General features: G+C 40.7%; 2 protein-coding genes and 1 long non-coding RNA gene across 4 annotated transcripts; 1 reads left to right on the top strand and 2 right to left on the bottom strand.

Annotated features, from left to right (window-relative positions):
• Positions 1–6,319: 6,319 nt before the first annotated feature.
• Positions 6,320–8,449, bottom strand: LOC309705181. Of its 2 annotated transcripts, none has more exons than XR_014276520.1 (3): positions 8,373–8,449; positions 7,883–7,940; positions 6,320–6,913 (listed from the first exon to the last, which is right to left on the bottom strand). It is a non-coding gene; the product is annotated as an uncharacterized lncRNA (long non-coding RNA). The 2 variants fall into 2 exon arrangements; XR_014276521.1 differs by having other exon boundaries at positions 7,883–7,937.
• A 6,793-nt stretch (positions 8,450–15,242) lies between these two features.
• LOC309705597 (uncharacterized protein) lies at positions 15,243–19,325 on the top strand (the record flags this gene model as incomplete). Its single annotated transcript, XM_082531510.1, has 7 exons — positions 15,243–15,312; positions 16,017–16,926; positions 17,195–17,291; positions 17,665–17,775; positions 18,224–18,390; positions 18,723–19,039; positions 19,315–19,325. Exons 2-7 carry the CDS (start codon positions 16,019–16,021, stop codon positions 19,323–19,325), a joined length of 1,611 nt encoding a protein of 536 aa, XP_082387636.1. The 5' UTR covers positions 15,243–15,312; positions 16,017–16,018.
• A 1,875-nt stretch (positions 19,326–21,200) lies between these two features.
• Positions 21,201–23,786, bottom strand: LOC309705325 (uncharacterized protein). Its single transcript, XM_082531070.1, has 7 exons — positions 23,726–23,786; positions 23,362–23,464; positions 23,230–23,282; positions 23,045–23,123; positions 22,620–22,823; positions 21,934–22,127; positions 21,201–21,764 (listed from the first exon to the last, which is right to left on the bottom strand). Exons 1-6 carry the CDS (start codon positions 23,726–23,728, stop codon positions 22,120–22,122), a joined length of 450 nt encoding a protein of 149 aa, XP_082387196.1. The 5' UTR covers positions 23,729–23,786; the 3' UTR covers positions 21,201–21,764; positions 21,934–22,119.
• Positions 23,787–24,776: the final 990 nt, after the last annotated feature.

Below are 24,776 nucleotides of genomic sequence, written 5' to 3'. Positions count from 1 at the left end.
TTCTTCGCGGAGAGAGAGCACGTCTTCAAGGGGACTCGCCTGGCTCTGGGCGGGCCTCGGAGACTCCGCGTTCCCCCACCTGCTGCCTCACCTGCACCGGAGCATTTGCCGCGGAGAGTGGACGTTTCATGCCGCGCTTCGGCCGCTCCCTCTCTCGCCGCTCCGCTCCTCGCTCACACACCCGCCGCCTCATTCGCCGGACCTCCACTATCGCCACGGCACAGCGGCTACGCCTCCCACCTCGGCTCAACGGAGGCTACCGCGCCAGGGGTTCTGCTGTTTACCCCGGCCGCTTCCTCTTCCCGGAGAAAGCGGTGCACACGCCGCCACAATATGAAGCATTTTCAACAACTCCCGGTGGTGAGTTCCAGTGACTGTTTTTCGCACTCCTCGACTGATTCCTCACTCAAAACAAATAACGGACTCATCTCTGATTCGTGGGGAGTTTCCCTCCAAGAGGACGATGTAGACTGGGACGAATTTTTCTGCTCTGCTCCCCCAAAAACTGTTCAGTCAAAGACTGTAAATAGTGGTGGCAAGAGGAACAGAATAATCCCAGAAAAACCTGCTAGTATCACACACCCACTCGTTATCTCCACTCCCGTCCGTCAGGCTACACCCACACCAGTGCCAGCTCCCAGGAGGAGGGCAGCTGCGACCCAGTCTACCGCCACACCTGCTTCTGTTTCTCGGGTGGGGGTGACTGGTGTCCAGCCACCTCCCGTGCCTGTCCCAGCGCCCAGGCTGAGGGCAGCCAGAACCCAGCCTGACCCCCCTAGAGTCTTGGAAGAGCTTATCCGTCCACCACTTCATCCACCACCTGATCCAGCCTTTAACACACTAGCTTTATCCCTGGTTAGGCTAGCTGAAGTGTCCCCTGCTCAGGCACCAGCTTTACTAGCCCAGCTCCATCGTCAGCCTCGCCTACCTCTGTTCCTCCCTTAGCGTCTCCACTCCAGTCAGTTCCCTCACCTACTGTTCAGCTTTCACTCCAGTCAGTTCCCTCACCTGCTGTTCAGCCTTCACTCCAGTCCCCTGTAGTCCAGTCTCCTGCCTTCCAGTCCCCTGTAGTCCAGTCTCCTGCCTTCCAGTCCCCTGTAGTCCAGTCTCATGCCTTCCAGTCCCCTGTAGTCCAGTCTCCTGCCTTCCAGTCCCCTGTAGTCCAGTCTCATGCCTTCCAGTCCCCTGTAGTTCAGTCTCCTCCTGCCTTCCAGTCCCCTGTAGTTCAGTCTCCTCCTGTCTTCCAGTCCCCTGTAGTTCAGACTCCTCCTGTCCTCCAGTCCCCTGTAGTTCAGTCTCCTCCTGTCCTCCAGTCTGTCCAGTCAGTCCAGTCTGCTCCTGTCCTCCAGTCTGTCCAGTCAGTCCAGTCTGCTCCTGGCCAGTCTGTAGTCCAGTCGCCTCCCGTCTCCCATCCACCATCCTGTTCAGTTCCCGGACCTGCAGCCACAGCGCCCAGAGCCAGCTGTGAGCTCTCCTGCGCCTCAGCCAGGGGTTTCCGCACCCGCTGGCCCGGCCGCTCCTCAGCCAGGGGTTTCCGCACCCACTGGCCCGGCCGCTCCAGCAGCCAGGGGTTTCCGCACCCGCTGGCCCTGCCTGTCTCCAGCCTGAGGCTTCCGCGCCTACTGGCCCTGCCTGTCTTCAGCCAGGGGCTTCCGCGCCTGCTGGCTCTACAGCTGTGGCTCCGTCACCCCCGGCTCCCGTGCCGTCGCCTGGTCCAGCCTCAGCTTCAGCTTCAGCTTCGCCTGGTCCAGCTTCAGCTTCTGCTTCGCCTGGTCCTGCGGCCGCCACGCCGTCGCCCAAGCCACGTTCTGGACGTCATCGCCTGCGTGGTCGCCCACCGGACCCGTCTTGTCTCGGCCGCCGCCGTCTTCCTCACGGCCGCCCACTGGACCTGCTCAGTGGCCGCCGCCGTCTTCCTCGCAGCTACCCACCGGAACTGTCCCGTCTCGGCCACCGGCCACGGGGCCGCCCACCTGAACTGTCTCTATGTGGACTCCGTCCCTCCGTCCTGGGCCCCCTCCGCCCGCCCTGTTCTGTTTTTTTTTCTTTTGGCCATCGGGTGCCGGCCTTTGAAGGGGGGAGGGGGGGGGGGGTACTGTCAGGGTTCCTGAGTCGTTGACCCAGTGTTTTCCGTTTTGTCATGTTCAGTTTATTTTCACATCTGTTTTCTGTGCCAGCATGTATGGGGCCACGTATGGGGCCACGTACTGTAAAATCTTGGAGATTCTCCTTGCCTCAGTAAGAACACTGAAGATGAATCATGGATTAGTCTTCCAGCGTGACATTGACCAAAACCATGGACCCAATACAACAAAGGTGTGGTTAAAGATGAAATGAAAGACCAAGACAGACTTTTAATTCATTTGAAAGCCTGATGCTTAACATTATCCACCCCAGCTGTGAAACTCAGAAACCAGTCTTACTTGTTATCATCTATCGTCCACCTGGGCCTTACACAGAGTTTCTGTCTGATTTCTCAGACTTTATATCTAATTTAGTTCTGAGCTCAGATAAAATAATTATTGTGGGTGATTTTAACATCCATGTAGAGACATGGCATTTAATCTGTTATTAGACTCAATTGGTTTGTCTCAAAATGTAAAAGAACCCACCCACCACTTTAATCACACTCTAGATCTTGTTTTAACATATGGCATAGAAACTGAACATTTAACAGTGTTTCCTGAAAACCCTCTCCTGTCTGATCATTTCCTGATAACATTTATATTTACAATAATTGATTACACAGCGGTGGAGAGTAGACTTTATCAAAGTAGATGTCTTTCTGAAAGCGCTGTAACTAAGTTTAAGAATATAATCCACCCACTGTTATCATCTTCAATGCCCTGTACCAACACAGAGCAGAGCAGCTATCTGAACGCTACCCCAACAGAGGTCGATTATCTTGTTTATAATTACACCTCCTCACTACGTACGACTCTGGATACTGTAGCTCCAGTGAAAACTAAGGTCTCTAATCAGAAGTACCTGACTCCGTGGTATAATTCTCAAACACGTACCCTAAAGCAGATGACTCGTAAGCTGGAGAGGAAATGGCATGTCACAAATTTAGAGGATCATCATTTAGCCTGGAGAAATACTTTGCTGCTTTATAAGAAAGCCCTCCGCAAAGCCAGAACATCTTACTATTCATCACTGATTGAAGAAAATAAGAACAACCCCATGTTTCTCTTCAGCACTGTAGCCAGGCTGACAAAAAGTCAGAGCTCTTTTGAGCCAACCATCCCTTTAACGTTAACTAGTAATGACTTCATGAACTTCTTCACAAATAAAATTTTTATCATTAGAGAAAAAATTACCAATAATCATCCCACAGATGTAATATTATCTACAGCTACTCTTAGTACCATTGATGTTAAGTTAGACTCTTTTTCTCCAATTGATCTTTCTGAGTTAACTTCAATAATTACTTCCTCCAAACCATCAACGTGTCTTTTAGACCCCCATTCCTACAAAACTGCTCAAAGAAGTCCTGCCATTAATTAATTCTTCGATCTTAAATATGATCAACCTATCTCTAATAATCGGCTATGTACCACAGGCCTTCAAGCTGGCTGTAGTTAAACCTTTACTCAAAAATCCATCTCTAGACCCAGCAGTCTTAGGCCAATCTCCAACCTTCCTTTCATATCAAAAATCCTTGAAAGAGTAGTTGTCAAACAGCTAACAGATCATCTGCAGAGGAATGGTTTATCTGAAGAGTTTCAGTCAGGTTTCAGAGCTCATCACAGCACAGAAACAGCTTTAGCGAAGGTTACAAATGATCTTCTTATGGCCTCTGACAGTGGACTCATCTCTGTGCTTGTCCTGCTAGACCTTAGTGCAGCATTCGATACTGTTGACCATAATATCCTATTAGAGGGATTAGAACATGCTGTAGGTATTACAGGTACTGCACTGCAGTGGTTTGTATCATATCTATCTAATAGACTCCAATTTGTGCATGTAAATAGAGAGTCCTCTTCACACACTGAGGTTAATTATGGAGTTCCACAGGGTTCAGTGCTAGGACCAATTCTGTTTACATTATACATGCTTCCCTTAGGCAGCATCATTAGAAGACATAGCATACATTTTCACTGCTATGCAGATGACACCCGGTCTATCTGTCCATGAAGCCAGATAACACACACCAATTAGTTCAACTGCAGGAATGTCTTAAAGACATAAAGACCTAGATGGCCGCTAACTTTCTGCTTCTTAATTCAGATAAAACTGAGGTTATTGTACTCGGCCCTGAAAAGCTTAGAAATATGGTATCTAACCAGATTCTTACTCTGGATGGCATTACCTTGGCCTCCAGTAACGCTGTGAGGAACCTTGGAGTCATTTTTGACCAGGATATTTCCTTCAACGCACATATTAAACAAATATGTAAGACTGCGTTCTTCCATTTGCGCAACATCTCTAAAATTAGAAATATCCTGTCTCAGAGTGACGCTGAAAAACGAATTCATGAATTTATTACTTCCAGGCTGGACTACTGTAATTCATTATTATCAGGATGTCCAAAAAACTCACTGAAAAGCCTTCAGCTAATCCAAAATGCTGCAGCAAGAGTACTGACAGGGACTAGAAAGAGAGAGCATATTTCTCCTGTTTTGGCTTCCCTTCATTGGCTTCCTGTTAAATCCAGAATTGAATTCAAAATCCTGCTCCTCACATACAAGGTCTTAAATAATCAGGCCCCATCTTATCTTAATGACCATGTAGTACCATATCACCCTATTAGAGCACTTCGCTCTCGCTCTGCAGGCCTACTTGTTGTTCCTAGAGTAATTAAAAGTAGAATGGGAGGGAGAGCCTTCAGTTTTCAGGCCCCTCTTCTGTGGAACCAGCTTCCAGTTTGGATTCGGGAGACAGACACTATCTCTACTTTTAAGATTAGGCTTAAAACTTTCCTTTTTTGCTAAAGCATATAGTTAGGGCTGGACCAGGTGACCCTGAATCCTCCCTTAGCTATGCTACAATAGACGTAGGCTGCCGGGGGATTCCCATGATGCATTGAGTTTTTCCTTTCCAGTCACCTTTCTCACTCACTATGTATTAACAAACCTCTCTGCATTGGATCATATCTGTTATTAACCTCTGTCTCTCTTCCACAGCATGTCTTTTATCCTGTCTTCCTTCTCTCAACCCAACAGGTCGCAGCAGATGGCCGCCCCTCCCTGAGCCTGGTTCTGCCGGAGGTTTCTTCCTGTTAAAAGGGAGTTTTTTCTCCTCACTCTCGCCAAAGTGCTTGCTCATAGGGGGTCATATGATTGTTGGGATTTCTCTGTATCTATGAAGCGCCTTGAGGCGACTTTTGTTGTGATTTGGCACTATATAAATAAAATTGAATTGAATTGTATTGTCCAGCTGATCCATCAAACCCCCCAGCAGGTGAACCTTATTCATGACATAACACAGTAACTATTTAAAAAATTAAACAGCAAAAGTCTAAATGTAAAGTGCATTCTAAACTCCTCTTCAATAAATTATATGCAAAGAGTCATTCAGGACTGTAACGTGAACTACAGAACCCAGAGTCTTCATCATTAAATCTCTGGTTGCTTCGTTTTTCTATCCTATATCAGATACTTTAAAGGTTTTAGTAAAGTTGCATTCTCATGGTGAGGCAAAGTGCTTTATGTGTGTGTCTGCGTGTCATGAACGGGGGTTTGAGTTTGAGTTACGGCAGACTGGCGCTACTTGTAAATGGAACGCAGCCTTCCTACGGCGGACAGCTAGTAACAGGAATCGGACGCGCGGTCCACCTTAATCCACAGCAACCACCATAGCAACAACCTAGCATGTCTTTAAAAACATATTCTGTCTTCATAACTATCAAAAACGTGAAATGATTTGCAAAGCGTGAAAGTGTTACAGCTGCAGAGAGCTATGGCGGCATCTTTGGAAGCTGTTTACATAGCTAATAATATACGATATAACCATGGAGACAGTCAGTCACGTGAGCTAGCGGTGCACGTTTACTACAGTGAATAAGGTGATTGCATGCACAGCGTCCACACACGCTGCACAGGGTAAAGACATTACTTCAATGTTGTTTTATATCTATATATATTTGCCTTCTGTTGACCATCACCTCAGGTTCACCATTACAGTTCCAGCATACAGATGCACACTGTTTAAATATGAACACATTCAAAAAAAAAAATCATGTCTCAGAAATAAGCACAGCTGTTCATGTTTGTCATTATAGTTTTATTTGTAAGAAAATTATGAACTTCACATTGTGTATCAAATCAAAGAACATTTGACAAGTCTGAGTCATTCCTTTGCCCTACGAGAGCTGGAATAAATATATATCCTGACAGTTACAGTTGAGCAAACTTCAGTGAAATGTTGAAACAGTAGAGACAGGTAGAAATGGGATCAGACTAATCTTTGCTTAGTCAGACACGTCCTGTGTTCAGTCCATTGTATTAAAAAACAAACAATAGCACGATCCGTGTGATTTTGCATCTACTTCCAAATCGTAGTCAAGCAGCCCAGTCTCATAAATAGGTAACAGAAATGTCTCTAATGTAGACGTGTACAGTGTAGTGTAAGCATTAAAAGATCATAAAGGAAACACTAACATTTATGTGAAACTAATTTTAATTAAAAATGAGCAGGTGCTTTGCAGATTTAAAAGAAAGAATCTGAAAACAACACTTTTTTGGTCTAAGTGGTCAAAGTAGAAAACAGAACTGATGTTCAAGAACAAACCGTAGCTGCACTAATGTTACACATCTCGATTGTTGTGGTGAACAGACATGTTGCTTTTAAAACAACATGCAGTGTGTGACCATGACTGTTCACTGAGACCATGAACGCCACTTCGCTGAAGCATTCTTCTTCTTCTTGCCACCAAAATGGAAGCAGAAAGAGGACGAGCTGCTTTGATCTACTGAAAGGAAAAAGCAGAACATCTGAGCTGAAAGCAGCCAGCTGAAATCATTAAAACAGAAACAATCATTCAATGCAGTGTCTCAGGTGGCTTAGCCTGTTACAACTGTTGACACAAGCTCAGTACAATTAACACACAGTGTCAGGGAGCTCCAGTGTGGGAACTAGTGGCTTTAGGTTTGTAGTCATTTAACTTTCATCCATTCATTCATTTAATTCAGGAGGAAGAAATGTCAGGTTGGTGCAGGCTGGTTACATGCATTTGGTCCCATGCTGTCTTTAACTAAATGACTTGGTTCACTTTATGGCTGGGCTGTATGTGGGGTTATATCATGTTATTTGGGCAGGAGTACCTGTCCCCTGTTAGGCTTAGAAAGTTTCTCCATAAGCAGAGCTTTTAACTCTTATAGCTTTTAGCACATCTGTAGCTGTGCAGGCTGACAGCTTTTTGGTGGCTCTTTTTACCCCACACTGCTTGTGAGTTTGTAAATAGCCCCACTAATTCTTTTGGGTTGCAGTTAACTTGGGAGGAAGGGTTGGGTCTGCCATGACTAGATGAATAACAATTATCTGGGATACATAAATTTCATAATGCATGCATATATCTCTATCAATTAAACCTGGCCTGAGTGCTGCCATTTTTTACATTCAGTTATTTCTCTTAGCAATGTTGGAACTAAATAATGAATGTGTTACAGTTCAACTGACACTGGTCAGTGTAAATGGCTCACTGGGACACAGAAACCGTTAAATTAAACCTGATATCTAGTGTCAAACAATATAAAAGCTGTAAAAGGTGTTTACGGTCAGAATTTATAAAACTATGATTGTAAATAAATTCAAACAAGTGAGCTTTTCTCTTTGTGCTGAATATCAATACTGTGGCTTCTTAGACTGTAAGCTTTACTTCAGCACAACCAGTTGTAGAAGCCGTCACTCCAAATGTCTTTTGATAACAAGAAAAAAATACCTTTTCAGTACATGGCCTGAAGTTCTTCTCCGACATCTTCTGCCATCGGCTTTGTCTGCTGGTTTGAAGACAATAAACCATAAAAAAGATGATTTAGTCACTTTGTCTGCATCCTGCAGCTCGAATGTGTCGTGTAACGATGTTGAATAGCCGTCGTTATCCCTCTGCTGTCAGTAGGATTGTACTGTACAGCATCTTACTGATATGTGAGGAATGCTAATGTAACACGATAACAGACGTCTGGTCTTACATCATTAAAATATAAAGGGCAGGAGATATTTAGATATTTTTTATATTTATATTACATTTTATAGCTGACAGATATTACTAAATAGATAGAATTTACTAAATGGTTGATGTGCATGAAAAATATGTCCATAATCACAAATGACCATGAAAGCCAGTAGAATTAATTCAACTGGACAATCAAAAGACATCCTTAAATGTCCTTTAAGTGGCAGAACAAATGAATAAACAGTTAATTGCTTACTTGAGATGAAATCTGCTCAGCTACTTTGAAAACAGCTTCTAACTGGTTCCTCCTTTAACAGGATGACTGCTCAGGGGTAGGGATGGGTATCGAAAACCGGTTCTTGTTGAGAACCGGTTCCCACTGTTTCAATTCCTTGGAATTGTTTGCCATTTTTGCAAACGATTCCCTTATCGATTCCAGTCGCCCCGAATGACGTCACCACGTTGCGGAGCGTCATTTACCTGGCAGGAAACACGGCGCGTAAGCGGCTCAAACGCTCAAAAGTTTACGAGAACGGATGACAACAGGGCAACTTGCAATACTTGCAAAGTAGATATTTAATTTAAGGGAGGAAACACTACGAATATGCAAAAGCATTTGCTCACAAAACACGTGATAACCTTAAATGAATGTCGTGTTTTCAATTCCGCTCCGGACTCGTGAATCTCAACCCAGCAGCAGCGGTAACGTTTGCACGTCCTCTCCCGTTAATGCGGCAGGTAAATAATCAACTAACAGTGCATATTATGTTAGCGCGATCTGCCTTATTACAAAACCTGCCATTACTGTGCGTTTATGTGACCATGATGAGAGAGACAGACAGAGTCTGGCTCAGATGCTGGCAGTTCTCGCTGCAGTCTACCGGTAGCGTCTCCTTTCAGGCCAGGATAGATGAATGTCACCGAGCAGTGACTAAGTTTGTGGTAAAAGGCTTGAACCAGTGTTGCCAACTCCTCAGTAAGGAAAATCGCTATCGGTTGTCCCAAAAGTCGCTAGAAGTCGCTAAATGACGTCATCGCCTAATTTGCATAATTGGTCATGCTAATCTAATTGTAACTTATGTTGTTGGAGAGAGAAATAACATCGTGGAAGAGACATAAAGTGAGTAAAAAAACGTCCTAAATGCATTTAGAGTTTATTTAGAACTACAAATTAAATTTATTTTAGCTAGCAATTATTGTTTTTTTTTATGTCACAATTCCAACCCTGCTCCTTTACCCGGGCTTGGACCGGCAAAAGTGACCTGAAATAGGCACTCTGGTGGAGTTACTTTGTGTGTGTGTTTATAAGTAGTTTTAAACCTTGTGATCCACAAAACAGCATAAGAGTAAAAGAGTAAAAGAAGAACTGACTGCGTTACAGCACCCGCTGCTTGTTGAGAGTAAAATCGATACGCGCTTTCACGTCCTTTTTTTAGCGACTTTTTTTCGAAAAAAAAGTCGCTAAGGGGTCTGAAAACTCGCTAAATATAGCGACAAAGTCGCTAAGTTGGCAACACTGGCTTGAACCCATTTGCCACAGCAGATGCCCCCAATTTTAGGTAAGTGAATGTGTTTAATTGTAGGCAGGGACATTACTGGATATTCTTGTGTAATTGCTACAGAATAATTTATGTTACACTTTGTTATTGCTACAGGAGAATATTTATTTTATTATTTTACATTTACAATGTTTTTTCCTGGGGACCCTGTGACACCCCATTGAAGAGCCGTAGGCTGGATCTCTTAAGATCTCACTGTTGGGTTTGTAAGGCCATGTTACTCCTAAATTTCTATCTTGTTCAAAGAGAAGATATAAAACAAAGTTCTAAGCTAATCGACCTTAGTGTTCTCCTTTTTTTAAAAAAATCGATAAGAGAATCGATAAAGAATCGAATCGTTAAACAGAATCGAAAATGGAATCGGAATCGTGAAAATCTTATCAATACCCATCCCTACTAAGGGGTAAGGCCATCATGCAGTCCAGCAACCTTTATGGTTCTGCTTTGCTTCACCAGGAACTATTAGGAAACCTTCCAGCGCCTCCTGTGAAAGACACAGGGAAAAACACAAACATTTATTAACATGTTCCACAGTGTTCCAGTTTGATTTTCTCATCCTGTGGACAACAACGTACAGGGATGCAGGTTTATTGTTAACTTTTGTAAGGTTTCTTTACTGAACTCATACCCAGCTCATACAGGACAAAGACAGGACAGGCTGCCAGTTTATCGCAGGGCGAAAACAATACATGTAACAGAAAATCCACTTAAATGTCTGATATTTATAATCATAATCATAATTATGATTTAAAATATAATTTAAAGGTTTCTTTAAAAATATATTTAGATTTTTTTTTATAACACCTAGAATATAAACTGTTTCAGGTTCTGACCTCTGACCTCAGTGACCAGGCTGTGTCCTCACTGCAGCTCCCTCTTGGAAGTACGTCTGCTTCTTGTCTTCCCCCAGTGATGACCCTTAATATCCCGTACTGAACAAAACAGGACAAACACTTGCCTTCATTTAAGAAGTACATTCATACAGAGATAGTCTATGGAAACACACTAGTTCACCCTTTGGGAGGAATCAGTTCCTGTGAAACATTTCTGTAAATCAACATTATGTGGAGAATGAATGAAATGAGTTCTTCAGGTGATCAGCAGTCCAACACTGACAAATGAAACTTCTGTGGAAGAAGAATCTGGACTTTGGATTTCCAGTCCAGTCCTGGTTTAAATTATTAAGGATTGAGCAACAGTGCTCATCTTTGCTCTTCGGAAATCTGTGTTAAACAACAACAAACATAAATTAGAAACAAAAATACATCTGAGTAGAGAATTTTAATCTTCAAATGTTTCTGAGCTGTCTTCAACCTGCTTTTAACACAGAAAAGTCCCACAGTCAATGCAGCCTGAATGAAATCCTAAATGTTCAGCACACAGAGAGACACAGAGGGACTGTTTAAAGTTTAGTGTTAACCTGAGTCACTGATCATTTACAGTATTACAGAGTCTGGCAGTCTTTGCATGATGTCCACGTCACTGTAAGTTTCTAGCTGACTCTCAGGTGTGACAGGTGTGCCAGCAGGAAAGAGTAATAACAACCTGCATCCTGCGGCTTGTCATTCAGGATTAAAGGAGCCAGACTTTGTTCACACAGCTAGGATTGTATTTTACACTGACCCTGGGTCAGTATAAGTATCATACAGTTTAAACGAAGCACTGAAACTTGCATATATTTATTATAGATGCACTGGAAGACAGCTGGCCACCTCATTTTGAAATCAGCGATCATCAGTGCTTCAAGTACTACCTCTTGCCTTCTGAGAGCAAAGGTCTTCTCCATCATTGCAGCCACCCTGTGGTCATTGTGTTTTTTCTTAGCTTCTGACAGGAGGTCTACTCTGATTTCTTCTAGTGTCTCTGCAGTTTCACCAGCTGGATACGTGGGGGAGTAATTCACTTCAGCTTTTTTTGGCTTCTTCACGCCATATGCAGGAGTACATTTGCCATCAGGTTTATGTTTTACAGAATTCACAGTAACTTCAGGGCATCCAAGCTGTCTAAGCTTTGTTTGGTAGTTAGCAAGTTTATACTTCAAGCTTGTTTTCCATCCGCCATATCCAGTGACTGAACCAGGCTCTTTCAAACATGGATAGGTTGTTACAAGAGCTTCTGCTACCTCATCAAACTCCCTGTCAGACTTAATTTTATGATCAGGATTCAACAAAGCTTCAGTTTCTTTGAAAGCAGCATTGGCCCTGGCCAGCTTGTAGTTGAGTATTGTAAGAGAACTGGGGAATGGGGAAGACATTGGGCCATGCAGTGGCTCTTGAGGACGTAGATTCAGGAGAAGACAATATGTCTGTATCAAATGAGTTCCCAGGAGATGAAAGGGATGAGGAGTCATCTAGAGTGCGGGAAGTGGCAGCAGATGAGTAAAGAGGGAGGAGTGCTTCACCAGGTTCGACAGGTGCAACTGAGCTAAAGATGACCTCGATGGTACTTTTGTCCTGGATGTCCGACATTGACTCCAAGTTGGTGAATTCATTCCCAAATTCTGCATCCATGAAGTGAAGCCTGAAGTCCCCATTAACTCCACACTGTCCCTTTATCTGCTGAACTAGCTCACTGACAGACACTGGCATCCCATTTGGAAGGATCAATCTCCGGGAATCATTTTCTCCGAGAATGAGTTTCACCATTGCAGCCATTTCACAACAGCCTAAAAGAGGAAATTAAGACAACGTTAACCATTTCAACAACGGTAAATCTGATTTCAACAAAGCAATTCGGATAAAAGTGTGGCATGCTATGTCCATTCAAATGGATTCAAATAAAATAATGCCACATTAATTTTCAAAACATTTTAGATTTATTAGACTGCCTGTCATAAAAAAAACGAGTTAATTCCTGTAATTTGGACTCTTTCCTTTTCAGTGAGTTCAACATTTTACCATGTTGAACAGGAGTGAAGAATTTCAAAATGAATTATTTACATTATGTAACCAAATTTAAACTGGAATTCTCTCAGAAGTAAAATTATTAAAGCATAACATTCGCTTCAGGAATTAAAATAAATAATTGTAATTTCCTCCTCAGTGTACTAAAAACATACATCAATTGTTAAGTAAACTACTGTGCAACAGTTACAACTTACAAACTTACACATTTCAACAACCCATAAATAAAATGCACATGTATCACAAAAGTTTCTGTGGTAGAGCCCAACTAGCTTATTTGCAGAGGTTAAGTTATAAACAATACCTACATTTGAAGTAGCTATGTCTTTCATATTAGGCTTTTATACTTGTGCTAGCTTGACATTGTGCTATATTGTTGCACTAACGTGTTAGCTAGCTAGAATGGCATAAACAGACAGATTTAAAAAAACAAAACAAAAACAAATGTGAATAAATATCCCTGAAAATAATAGACAAACTAATGATATCTTTGCGCAAAAAGTATTTTCATCTGGATGGATGAAGACAGATTCACTCTTACCTTTCCAAGGTGACCGTGAAGCAAACCATGCGGTTCTTCTTCTTCTTCAGTCAAGTTTAACGGCAGCTTGGATCCAAAACTGTTGCATTACTGCCATCTCCTGGCTGTTAATCGTCCATCACTCCTGAATCCTCAGATCCTCTTGATGAGACCAGTACTTCTCAAAAAAAGAAAAACCACCACTTTCCCTCCACCATGACTTAACTTATTAACCACTTGCTCAAATGTAAGTTCCCTTCCACCACTCATTTCACCCCACATCACCCTCCTGTGACTTACATACTTCCTACAACTAAGGAGTACATGCTCAACCGTCTCCATATCAGTGCACCCATCACACAACCCCGTCAGATGTTTCCCTATCCGAAAAAGAGTATCATTTAAAAAGCAGTGGCCCGTTCGTATTCGACTGATAACAACCTCCTCACGTCTCTGCAATCCGCTACTCCTCTTAGCTTCTATTGTGTTTTGCACCCTATATAAATGTCTCCCTTTTGTTTCATTATCCCATGCCATTTGCCATAAGTTCCGACTTTCTGCCCAAACTACACTTTTCCCTTCAGATTTTGACAATGGTAACTGTACATCTATGTCGACTCTTTTGACAGCTGCTTTGGCCAACCTCTCTGCGCTTTCATTACCCAAGATACCCACATGAGCCGGAGTCCACATTATTACTACATGTTTATTTTGGTCAGACAGTCTATGATGAGCAAAAAGAATGTCATACAGAATTTGCTGATGAGTAGTTGTGTAACCCTGTGCAATACTTAATAATGCGGACAATGAATCACTGCATATCAGTACTTTTGAGACCCTGCTGTCCTCCACCCATTCTAGAGCCAGCAGTATGGAAAACAATTCAAATGCATACAGTATACACCCAGACGGGTTGATGTTCTTTTCGCAATCTTGATATTCAACACCGGAATTACCACTGCTACACCAGTTGCTTCTGTCTTAGGATCTTTTGACCCATCTGTATACACCTGTAAAAAGTCACTGTATTTGCTGTCCAATCTGTTATAGAATTTTTGACAAATATCTGTGGTCACTTTCCGCTTTCCAGTGTCCGTTAAAGAGCTGTCCACGACAAGACACTTCAATGTTCATATGGGACGTAAAGGCCACAACACTGTCTGATTAAAGACTTTGTCAGACACTTTAAAAGTTCTTGCACTATCATCTCCAACCCACCCAAAACTATTTTTAAAAACCTTCCCTCTTTCCCAACAAGCCCCCAACACTTTCTTAACAAAACCATGTGGTTTTCTGCCTCCTGTACTCAAAATCACCCGTGATCTTGTGATATCGCGAGTCTTTAAGGCAACTAACCACTATCGTTAGATTTTATCATGTCATATCAACAAGAATAAATTTAAGAGGTGCTAAGTTGGTAAATTTCATGCAGATCATATATGATTTACAGAGATGGGCAGTAACGCGTTACTTGTAATGCGTTACTGTAATCTGATTACTTTTTTCAAGTAACGAGTAAAGTAAGGGATTACTATTGCAAAATCGGTAATTAGATTACCGTTACCTTCCCGTTGGAACGCTGTGTTACTGCGTTACTAAAACCGTGATTTTTTTGCGAGAATGTCTCATGACAGTGACGTAAGCGAGTGCGCCGTTAGTGACAACAGCTGTGTGCAGATCAACAATGGATCACATATCGATTGTGGGAGAGAGTATGAGCGTGCAGCGTTTAAAGTGTGGACGTACTGACCTTACTTTGAGTTTGATTCCATAAAAAGTGACAAAAACATTAGCGTTCATCGTGCGTGGGAAAAAAAACTTCTTTTTACAGCGAAAAAAACCCCCTAAACTTCCAAGCAAGCACCGAGTGCGCAACGACGTAATGGGAAACTCACAGAGAAAGTCGCGGATTCTTCAACTGACCGCGGCACACCTGCACCAGGGTAAACCTCCGCCTACCCCCGGACGATCTGATTTCCTCGTGTCAGCATTGTTCCCACATCATCATAATTAATGTTGTTCCAGGTTCAACATTGCAAGTGACCAATCACCTTCTTGTGACGTCATTCCTTTGCGACTTCGAAATACCCGCCTTCGAGTATTTCGAAATACAAGTGAAGAAGCGAGAAACCGCCGCCTGTCTGCCGAATTTGAAGTCAAATCGCCTGTCCGCCGAATTTGAAGTCAATTTAGGATACTTTCCTTTAATAAACGGTAAGCATTATACATATGTTCCTCACTTGGCTTGCTGTTTGTTTGCTAGCGATAGGCTACTTGACGACAGCATTAGCTAACCAGTGTTCTCTAGACCAGCGTTCCCCAACTTTTTGGGTGTTTCGTGGCCCGGGGGTTGGGTCAGGCAAAATTGCAGTAGCTTCCCTGATCATTTTACAAACATAAGTGAAGAGAATCTGGACTAAAAGGCCTAGACTTATGGTTGTGTGCTGAATCTATGAATCAAACTATCACCTGGAAACATAATTAACTGGTCCATAGCTGTGAAACTGGACATGAGTTCTTGATTCTATGGAGATTAACAGTAATCCAGAAATTTACAAATTTGTCCCAGGGACATCGCGTAGATGTTGTCCCTGGGACATCGTGTAAATGTTGTCCCTGAGACATCGCGTAAATGTTGTCCCTGGGACATCGCGTAAATGTTGTCCCTGGAACATCATGTAGAAGTTGCCCTGGGACATCGTGTAGATGTTGTCCCTGGGACATCATGTTAAAGTTGCCAGAGACATACCATATGAAAGTTTAGCTTCTTTTAGCCCCTGTTTGTTTTATATTATTTTATATATATATTTTTTTTAATATTATATTTAATATTTACATTGTATTGCAAAAACCCCCAAAACAAGTTAAAATGAATTAATGAATATTGACTAATTAAACCTTCGTTATTTTTCCACCAGAAATGGACGACATAATTAGAAGAAGTGTTCTGAATGACGAAAAAAAAAGAACTGGAAAAGACACACAACTTTGTGTGCATGTGTCACAATGCCAGGAGGACCCATTCAGTGTTGTGTTAGAAAACTTGAACTCATTAACCCTTCATGGACATTATAAATGTTTAAATGTTGCCTCAGGTAAAGACAGGAAAAGAGACTATTACAAATTCAACTGCATCAGAGCTGGGAAAAAAAGTCGAAACAGCTACAGAGCAGTGGGCTGTAAGGCCTATGTTTCATTTAAAGTACTCAAATGTTGGAAAGACCACACAGTCATCGTGCAGCGTACATATGATAAGCATGATGGGCATGATCCTTCGGACCCAAAAGACGCACATTTCAACAATATTTCCAGTGATTTGAGGAGGAAGATTGAGGAACTGCTTTCCCTTGGAACTAAGCCAGCCATCATACTAACCGAATGTCATAAATGGGCCAAAGAACATGGACACAGAGATCTTCACAACAGAGAGCATTTTGTCACACCACGTGACATTGACAGTGTTAGAACCTGCATGATGAGGAAGAAGCACTTTAACTGTGGAGACAGTCAAAGTGTACATACCTTACTTAATGGAAAACATCAAGAACATGTTCTCTTCTATCAACCATACACATCTGACCAAGAACTAATGATTGTTTTGCAGACACCTGTAATGAAATCAAACATGGAGAACTATGCAAAACAGTTAGTATTTGTTGACACCACGCACTGCGTTAACCAGTATTCATTTCCCTTATTCACACTTGTTGTAAGAGATGATCATGGGCATGGAGTCCCTGTGGCCTATGCTATTGTCAGCAACGAAAGTCAGAAAACCCTGGAAACTGTTCTTGGAATAGTTTGTGAGCATTTCCCAACTTCCCCGAGGTAAATAATACATTGACAGCTATTAATTTTGAAATAATTCCTTTTCAAAAAAGTTATAACGTGCCAGAATCTAATGCTATAGCTGCAGCATGGGCTGCAAAAAACTTTCCTTTCCAGTTGTTAAAGTTATTCCTATAGGCTGTGTGCAGTATTTTATATATCTACTTGTGAGTTGAAATGTTTAATTTGGCATTGAAGTGGTGCTTTGAGATAGCAAAAACATTTTCATACTGTTTAATCTCATTTAGTGTTTTCTTTTTTTCTGTAGAGCATTTATGGTTGACAAAGACTTTGCGGAAATAAATGCTTTGCAGAAGGTTTTTCCAGAGTCAGCTATCCTTCTATGCTGGTACCATGTCTTGCAGGTAAACCACATTGTTTTCTTTTCACGTTGTCTAAGATGCACCTGAAACACATTTTTACAACAGGGTCCTGTTGTTATGATTTGCCTCATTGTGATATTCACCTACTCAGGTTAATGAATATAAAGGGATAAAATGTTGAGTGACTATGTCCATCCATTTAAGACCACAGTGCACTCATCTTCTGGTGGCTGCTTCCCAAAGCTCTTTTTGACATTTAAAAATATGTTTGCCTGGTTGATTTCTGTAATGCACAGGTCCTCTTGTCCAGTGAGTGACAAAGTTATTTTTGGACGTCAGCTTTCTTTTATGCTTTTTGTACAGCTGCTCCTCTGTCTCTCTCTCCAGATTAACTTTTTTTCTCTTACATTCACAGGCTGTTAATCGATGGCTTTCAAAATCAGAGTCCGGGGTCCATGGGCTTTCTAACACCCAAAAGAGAAATGAAATCATTTCTTTCTTTTGTAAGCTGAAAGCTTGCACATCTGTAAGTGTAATTTGTCTATTTCACATTTTGATTTCTTGATTACACTAAGAGCATAATAACTTTCAGTTGCTAAAAAAAGTTACAGAGAGATACAAAATAGATTTTTGAAACAATTTCTAAAACTGGCTTCTTATCTTGCTTATCAAAACAAGTACTTAAGCTGTGCAGAACATCATTGTGTCACCCACTGTGCAGTAGAACTTGTGAGTGGGATTCTTTCACAGACAGATGCTGAAACCAAATATGCTTATAGGTTTAGTGTTCCTTCTTAGCCATTGTAAGGGAAGAAATAATTGCTTCTTAATACAAAAACACGACATATTATTAATAACTTAAAATTCTTAATGTTATTCAATAAAAGGAAAAGGGCTTCAATACATAATATTAAAGATTTCAATAGGTCTGTTAAATGGATTGAAATATATTCTGTTGCATCCAATTCTCTTAGGAGGACGACTTTAAAGCCACATCAGCAGAGTTCTGCCAGACATTTAAGCAATACCCTTTGGTGTGCCAGTATTTTCAGAAGCACTGGGAAGGCATTGGCCACATGTGGTGTGACTACGGCCGTCGCTTCAGTCACGCTCGTTCTGAAACAAACAATGTGATTGAAAGGTATGATTTATTATTTTGACCTCATTCAATTGTATTGCTGAAAAAAAGATATTATGCTTTAATCCAAGAGGCTAAACTGAGTAGGTTCGTCATGTCATTGCCAGAACAGGTTTTAGGCAAATCCTTTAAATTCTAGCAGCGTTTTTTATGTTATCACAACAAAAAACAGAGTAGGTGGATTTGCCTAAATCAGCTAAACCGGCACAGAGCATTCCTTTATAAAAGACGTGTGCAATAGGTATTCCAATTTTTTAAAAAATAATACAGTCTTGATTAAAACTTTAAATTCCTTCAATTACAGTTACTAATCATTTCAAATAACTGTTTTTCAGATTTTTCCACCGCCTGAAATACCAGTTTTTATCTGGCTACAAGAATAGGCGTCTGGATGATCTGATTGAAGTGCTCCTAGGGAAGGCCGACGACTACTTCTCAGTCATAAAAACCCTGCAAGATGTGGGCCGCATGAAAAACAGGTTTGCTGACACCTTGTCTCAAGTTTCAGACTCTGCTTCAAGACTGATGGAAAGTGGTTGGGCTCTTAAAATTACAGTCAAGAACAGCCATGGAGTTAATGCATATCAAGTCCCATCTGAGTCAAGAGAAGACATGGTGTATGATGTCTGCCCTGTTAAGTCCTACTGCAACTGTACATATGGCTTACGAGGACTTCTTTGCAAGCATCTAGTGTTACTTGCAAAATTAGCAGAGGCTGACAATGACATCTATCCAAACATGGAAACAGACATTTCTACCTTGGCAAGAATTGCAGTGAAAGAAAGGCATTACTTTGTACACTGTGAGGACTTGAAAGTGATAAAAATGCCAAGTTTGTTTGGAAATCTGTGTTTTTTTGCATCGGCTGAAACACTTCAGTGCACTTGTTGTACGTTCTCTCACTATAACACATGTGCTTGCCTGAAGGTGGCTTGTAGCCATTTTAAACAAATGAAAAACTCTCTGAAAAGTCCTCTATCAACTTTGAATGACACTCTTGTAGTTGAAAGCACAGACAAAAAATGCACAGAAGATGCAGTTGGAAAACTAAATGCTGTTTTAGACACAGTTAAACAGTGGGCATTCATTCCAGAGGGTATTACTGCAATGATAGATGAACTGCATACAAATGTCTTAAAAACAAAACAAGTAGGCAAAAGTATATGCCAGTACGAAATAAAGACGACAGATAATGCACGCAAAATTAGGCCATTGTATTCTAGCAAGAAACGTTCGGCCAGCATCGACATTCCAACAGTCTGTGAAAATGAATGTGAACAGTCGATAACCACTGAAAGAGAGACATCCTCTGGAGAAAATGAAAACCTTTTGGAATACAAAACAAAAAAGAGAAGAGTTAAAGCTAAGTATATGCACAAGTAGACTTTTGTGTGACATTTCAAAGGGACTGCATCCATTACTTCTGTTTATTGAAACCTAAAGCTGAATAGCTGTCTTAACTTTCTGCCAAGGAACAGATGAAAAGAAATTGTTTGGTCTCTCAAGCAGTTGTTATTTATGTGTGTTATTCATTACTTTGGCTTGGTTGCTGTTTTTGATACAAATTCATCTGTGCCCATTGTAATATTTTCATATGTTACTATTTTTATATTGCTATGCATTATAAATAAAGGATTACTTATTACTATTAAAGGTCTGCATTTGTAATTGTTGGTATTATTTATAAAATATGCGCTCTTAAGTTTTTTGCTCCATAAAACGATACCTGTCACTTTTTGGACATAGAGTATCAGCTGTTGAGAATCCTGGCTCATACAAAATAGAAGTAAAAGGTTTCAACATCCAGCCTTTTTATGATTAAATACAAAGTGTAATACCAGAGTTATTGGGGTGTGATTTTGTTAATAGTTAGTCTTAAGTATAAGTTTAATAGTAATGAGTAAGAAAATATAGCCAGAATAATGGAATGAGACTAACACCTGACCTCACACTGAGATTTGGTATGAAGTGGCATGTTTGTGCTAATGCTGACATTGGGGCTCAGAGTTCCTCTGTGTGTATATATTTGTGAACGTTAACTTGGCTAATGTCCAAGGGTTTGACTGCTTTCCTGTTGGATTGTATCACAAAGAACAGGGATAAGAGCACCAGTGGCCGTGCACACCCTCATCTCTCTCCTTCACCCGATCATTAGTGTTGGAAACCGGCATTAGCTCAGAGTAGATTAGACTTCAGTATAGTGCAAGTGATTTGATTTTATGATTATTTGATTCAGTTTTTTCTGTGTTCAAGCTCAATTACTTTAATAAAATATGTTGAATTCAAACAAATAAATAAACAAATAAACTGTGGACATTACCCTTTTAAACCTTTCTGAAACAAGACAGGTAAAAACCAGTGTATAAAAGTTTACATAGGTATAAATAGCTCTAACACTTTACTCCAGCCTGGCGTCCACACATGTGGACATCACATTTTGGGTTATTTAGACCAAAATACTAAATCTTGATCAACAAGTGCCTGATATACAGTTATGAGGACATTATACTGCAACTGTTCTATCGAAATTTCAAATTAATGTCCTCATATGTGGCTCTCATTTTTCTCAGAAACAAAAATTAGGTAAAAAAAACAAAACCTGGTAATTCTTTCTTTTTACATTCATCGGGTTCCAATCGGCCCAAATATCAAAGAGAAATTAAAAATGCATGCCATGGAAGATTTCGGGTCTTAGGGGGTTAAAATGACCAGACCCCTCCGGCCTGTTTTCCAGGCCACTAAATTAAACCCAGTCAATTACCAATTGAACAGAATAAAAACCTACGAGGTCCACTAATAACAAATAACAAATCTTTAATAGAAAAGACAGGCAGAACTCAAACAAACAATAATCCAAACGAGGAGCATATATACACACTGGAAAGTAAATAATTATAAGTTATTAAATCAGACTAATTAAATACAGTAAAACTAATAAGGGAAGACGAACACACGGGAAATAAAAATAACAGTGTAAACATACCAAAACTCAAAATAAAACAGGAAAGCTACTACAAACCGAGTGTGACACAATTACATTCATATTGAAACATATGTGATAATTTTCTTTCTTTGTAGCATTTTTAAGATATGTGTTAGAACAGTCATTATGCTGTTTGGATTAGGAACCAATCATTTTTGCCAAATAGTTAACACAAACTTAGAACAACAATGAACAATTTTCAAGATTCTGATTTACAGAACAAACAAAAGTCACAAAAGGTTTCATTATTTAAGAGACAAGATCAAGTTTTTCACACAGGAATGAAATGACAGAATCCAGTGCAGCGGGGCCAAAGGTGTGTGTCAGCAAACTGAAGGTTGAGGAATCAGTCAGTTCATGTTTAAGATTGTGTTGGATTTTGAGAAGAGTCTGTCTGTTATTAGAAAGTAAGATTAACAATGTTACACCAATAACCCAAATAAGATAAGATAAGATAAGATAAGATAACCTTTATTAGTCCCACACGTGGGAAATTACAAATATGGGGAAATGACAAATAATACCAAAAAAGAAACAACTTTCATATTGTTTTACTAACTTACTTTGTCATATCAGCACTTGAATGGTCGATGCCTTTACAGACCATGTCTGTTGTGACATCGCAGGCCAATCTTCCGGCAAACCCGAGGGCTAGCTCCCCAGCCTCCTCTTCACTCAGAACACTAAACACTGTTACTTTAGTTTTGGCCTTCTTAGGCCTGTCAAGAATCATTGCGGGCAGTTTGGCTTTACGGCCCTAAAAAAGAAAAAGTGCAAACACCAAAAGAGCAGAGAGAGACACACACACGCGCACAAAGTTAAATGCTTTTGTTTACATGGTGTAATTGTGTATATGTTGCAGCAAATGCACAATTTCCAGCCACATTGTCACTTCATTGATACGAGTAACCCGGATTTATTTCAGGTGACATCAAAATCACGAAATGTATACCTACCCCAATCAAACCTCTGAAAACATGAACTGACATGTTCTCTGCGTTGATTCTGCGCTTGATCTCGTCTTCTGTTATTGTGTAGGTTTTCTTTTTTGAGCTTGGTACAGATAAGCGACCATGCACTCTGTAAACTGTACTAGTTCCTTCTGAATCAGTTTGGAATTCTGTATCTGCATCGATCCTGTCAACATCATCAGCAGCAGCATTATCTGTACTCAAACTTGTGCCGTATACTTCTGCTTCTTTTTCGTTGTCTTCAGTCTGTGTACCTTCATCTCTTTCAGTCTGTGTACCTTCATCTCTGACTGTCAGTCTTCCTATCTCACTGTTACTTGTCGATTTGCTGCAGATATTCTCTCCCTTAGGAACTTTTCCTTTGTCATTCGCTGCCTGATGCTTTCCCTGATGACATTCTTCACTGGCTACTTCTATTGCTCCTCCTGTATAGCCACCCACTATGCTGCACAACTCCTTTCCCTCTGCTGTGCTGCACTGTGCTGTTACATAAAGAAGAATGATATAAACAGCACTATATCAATTTAATTGTGAAGAGAAATCCCCACAATACGACACAGTTATGTCTAAAATAGTTTTGTGTAAAAACTGGATCTTGAAACGTCCACTTTAATTATACAGTCCTGGTGTGCAAAGGCAAAATTACGAAAAAAAATTTCACTTTAAACATTTTTGGACATTGTTTAGTTATATTGTGACTTACTCTCACAGAAGATACAGATGCCACAAACAGACTTTGAACAACGCATGTGCTTGTATGCACCACATTTCTGGCACTGCACCTGTGAATAAAAAAAAAAAAAGAAGAAGAAATAAACAAACAAAAAACAAATGAACAAAGTCCATTAAATAAACAATCTATATGGCTAAGGACATGTCATAGTGTACCCGGTCTTTGGCTGCAATCACACACCAGCACTGACTGCACTTCCTAGTTCGATCTGCAAAATATAATTTGTTTCAGTACAAGTTACATTTTCCAATGTTAGAGAAAAAGAAGGCAGCTAATTTTATCTTTACCTATTGAGGAAAATAAGTAGTGGCAAAGTCGGGACCTGAGCTTTGTGATTTCAGTGTTGTACTCCTCCACTTGTGTTTTACCGTCAATGAGAGATTGGGCAAACTAATAATTGACGAAGAAGAAAAAAAAAAAAGAACAAAAAGAATTAGATTAACAAAGAAATGTTTGTTTGTTTTTAAACCCCCCCCCCCCCCCCCCCCCAAGAAAAAAAAAACAGAGCAACCAAAGCAAAGCATTACTGCTGAAATGGTTCAATCTACAAAAAAAATTGAGATTTTACCATCCTGCCTCTAAGGCTTTAAAAACTGAATAGGCAAAAATGTAAACATTACTTATATAGGTTAAAGCTATAGTTTTCAGTACCATTATGACATGCACTCCACATGAGTTCCCATCCTGTTGATGTGGGTGGCTCACATGTGACAAGGTCTGTGATGTTTACAGATGTTTTATTTTGAAAGGTCGAACAGGAAACGAAAAAAATGAACAAGTTAGCGCTGCAGACTGTGTTATCGCTGCAAGCCTGAGAATAAAAGAATGGAACTGAGAATTACCGAGGGTGTGATCATTAATGTTTGAGGCATGCAAACATTACAAGGTCCACTCTCCAGCGCAGCCTCTTGCTGAAGCAAATGAGCTGAGAGATCGCAGTTATTACAAATAAAAAGCATATAGAGAAATCAATAACCACGTTCGGTAATGATTTCAATTAAATTAAATATGTTATGTTAAATATGTTAATTAATTACCTCCAGTTTTTCAACACCGCACTTTTTCTGACCTCCGACTCGCCAAATGAATTCATATAGACTATGGTCCTCTTGGGTATGTCACAAAACTGTTTTGTAAAAAGATGGATATGGTAGGCTTGGGCCTTGAGCTTTCCTAATGAGGGACACTGAAAAGTATCATGCACTAGAGAGAGTGCAAAATCTGTGCAACTTACAAACAAGGTCCAGTGGCTGCCGTTTTCCAGACAGGCTCCAATCAATTTCTCATACATCTGAAAGATGTTTTTCTGGAAATAAAAATAATGTGACAAGTATGTTTTTCTGTCAAGAATGACACTGCAAAACTGCAAAAGCTTGTCAGGTGAGACTTGTAATTAATTCTGCAGATACACAAACATATAGAAAGTGTCATTTTTGGTTTACATTAATTAATTTCTATAGTGTGTACAAAACAAATCAAGACCACAGACTCAACACGCACCACTCAATTTTTGGTGTTCTTTATCTGTCATGGTCCTGGGCCATGTTGGCCCAGTATTCTTAGTTTTCTTGCATGTTTGTATTTTGTTCCCTATTTAGGCCATGTTTCCTGAGTTGCCCTGTTGTGTTGTTCCCTAAGTGTTTTCCCTTCGTGGCTTTTACCCCGTGTGCCCCTCTGTGTATCTGTGAGCCCTCGTCTCTCC

This window comes from Aulonocara stuartgranti (assembly GCF_965226115.1).
Source record: "Aulonocara stuartgranti genome assembly, chromosome: 4".
In the NCBI taxonomy this organism is placed as follows: domain Eukaryota; kingdom Metazoa; phylum Chordata; class Actinopteri; order Cichliformes; family Cichlidae; genus Aulonocara; species Aulonocara stuartgranti.
This window is presented reverse-complemented; position numbering and strand designations above follow the sequence as displayed.

Coding starts and splice junctions, on each gene's coding strand:
- LOC309705325 (XM_082531070.1), bottom strand. Junction 23,283..23,361: donor CTACTTATTTTCCTCAATAG/GTAAAGATAAAA, acceptor TATATTTTGCAG/ATCGAACTAGGAAGTGCAGT. Junction 22,824..23,044: donor CATCTGTATCTTCTGTGAGA/GTAAGTCACAAT, acceptor TTTATGTAACAG/CACAGTGCAGCACAGCAGAG.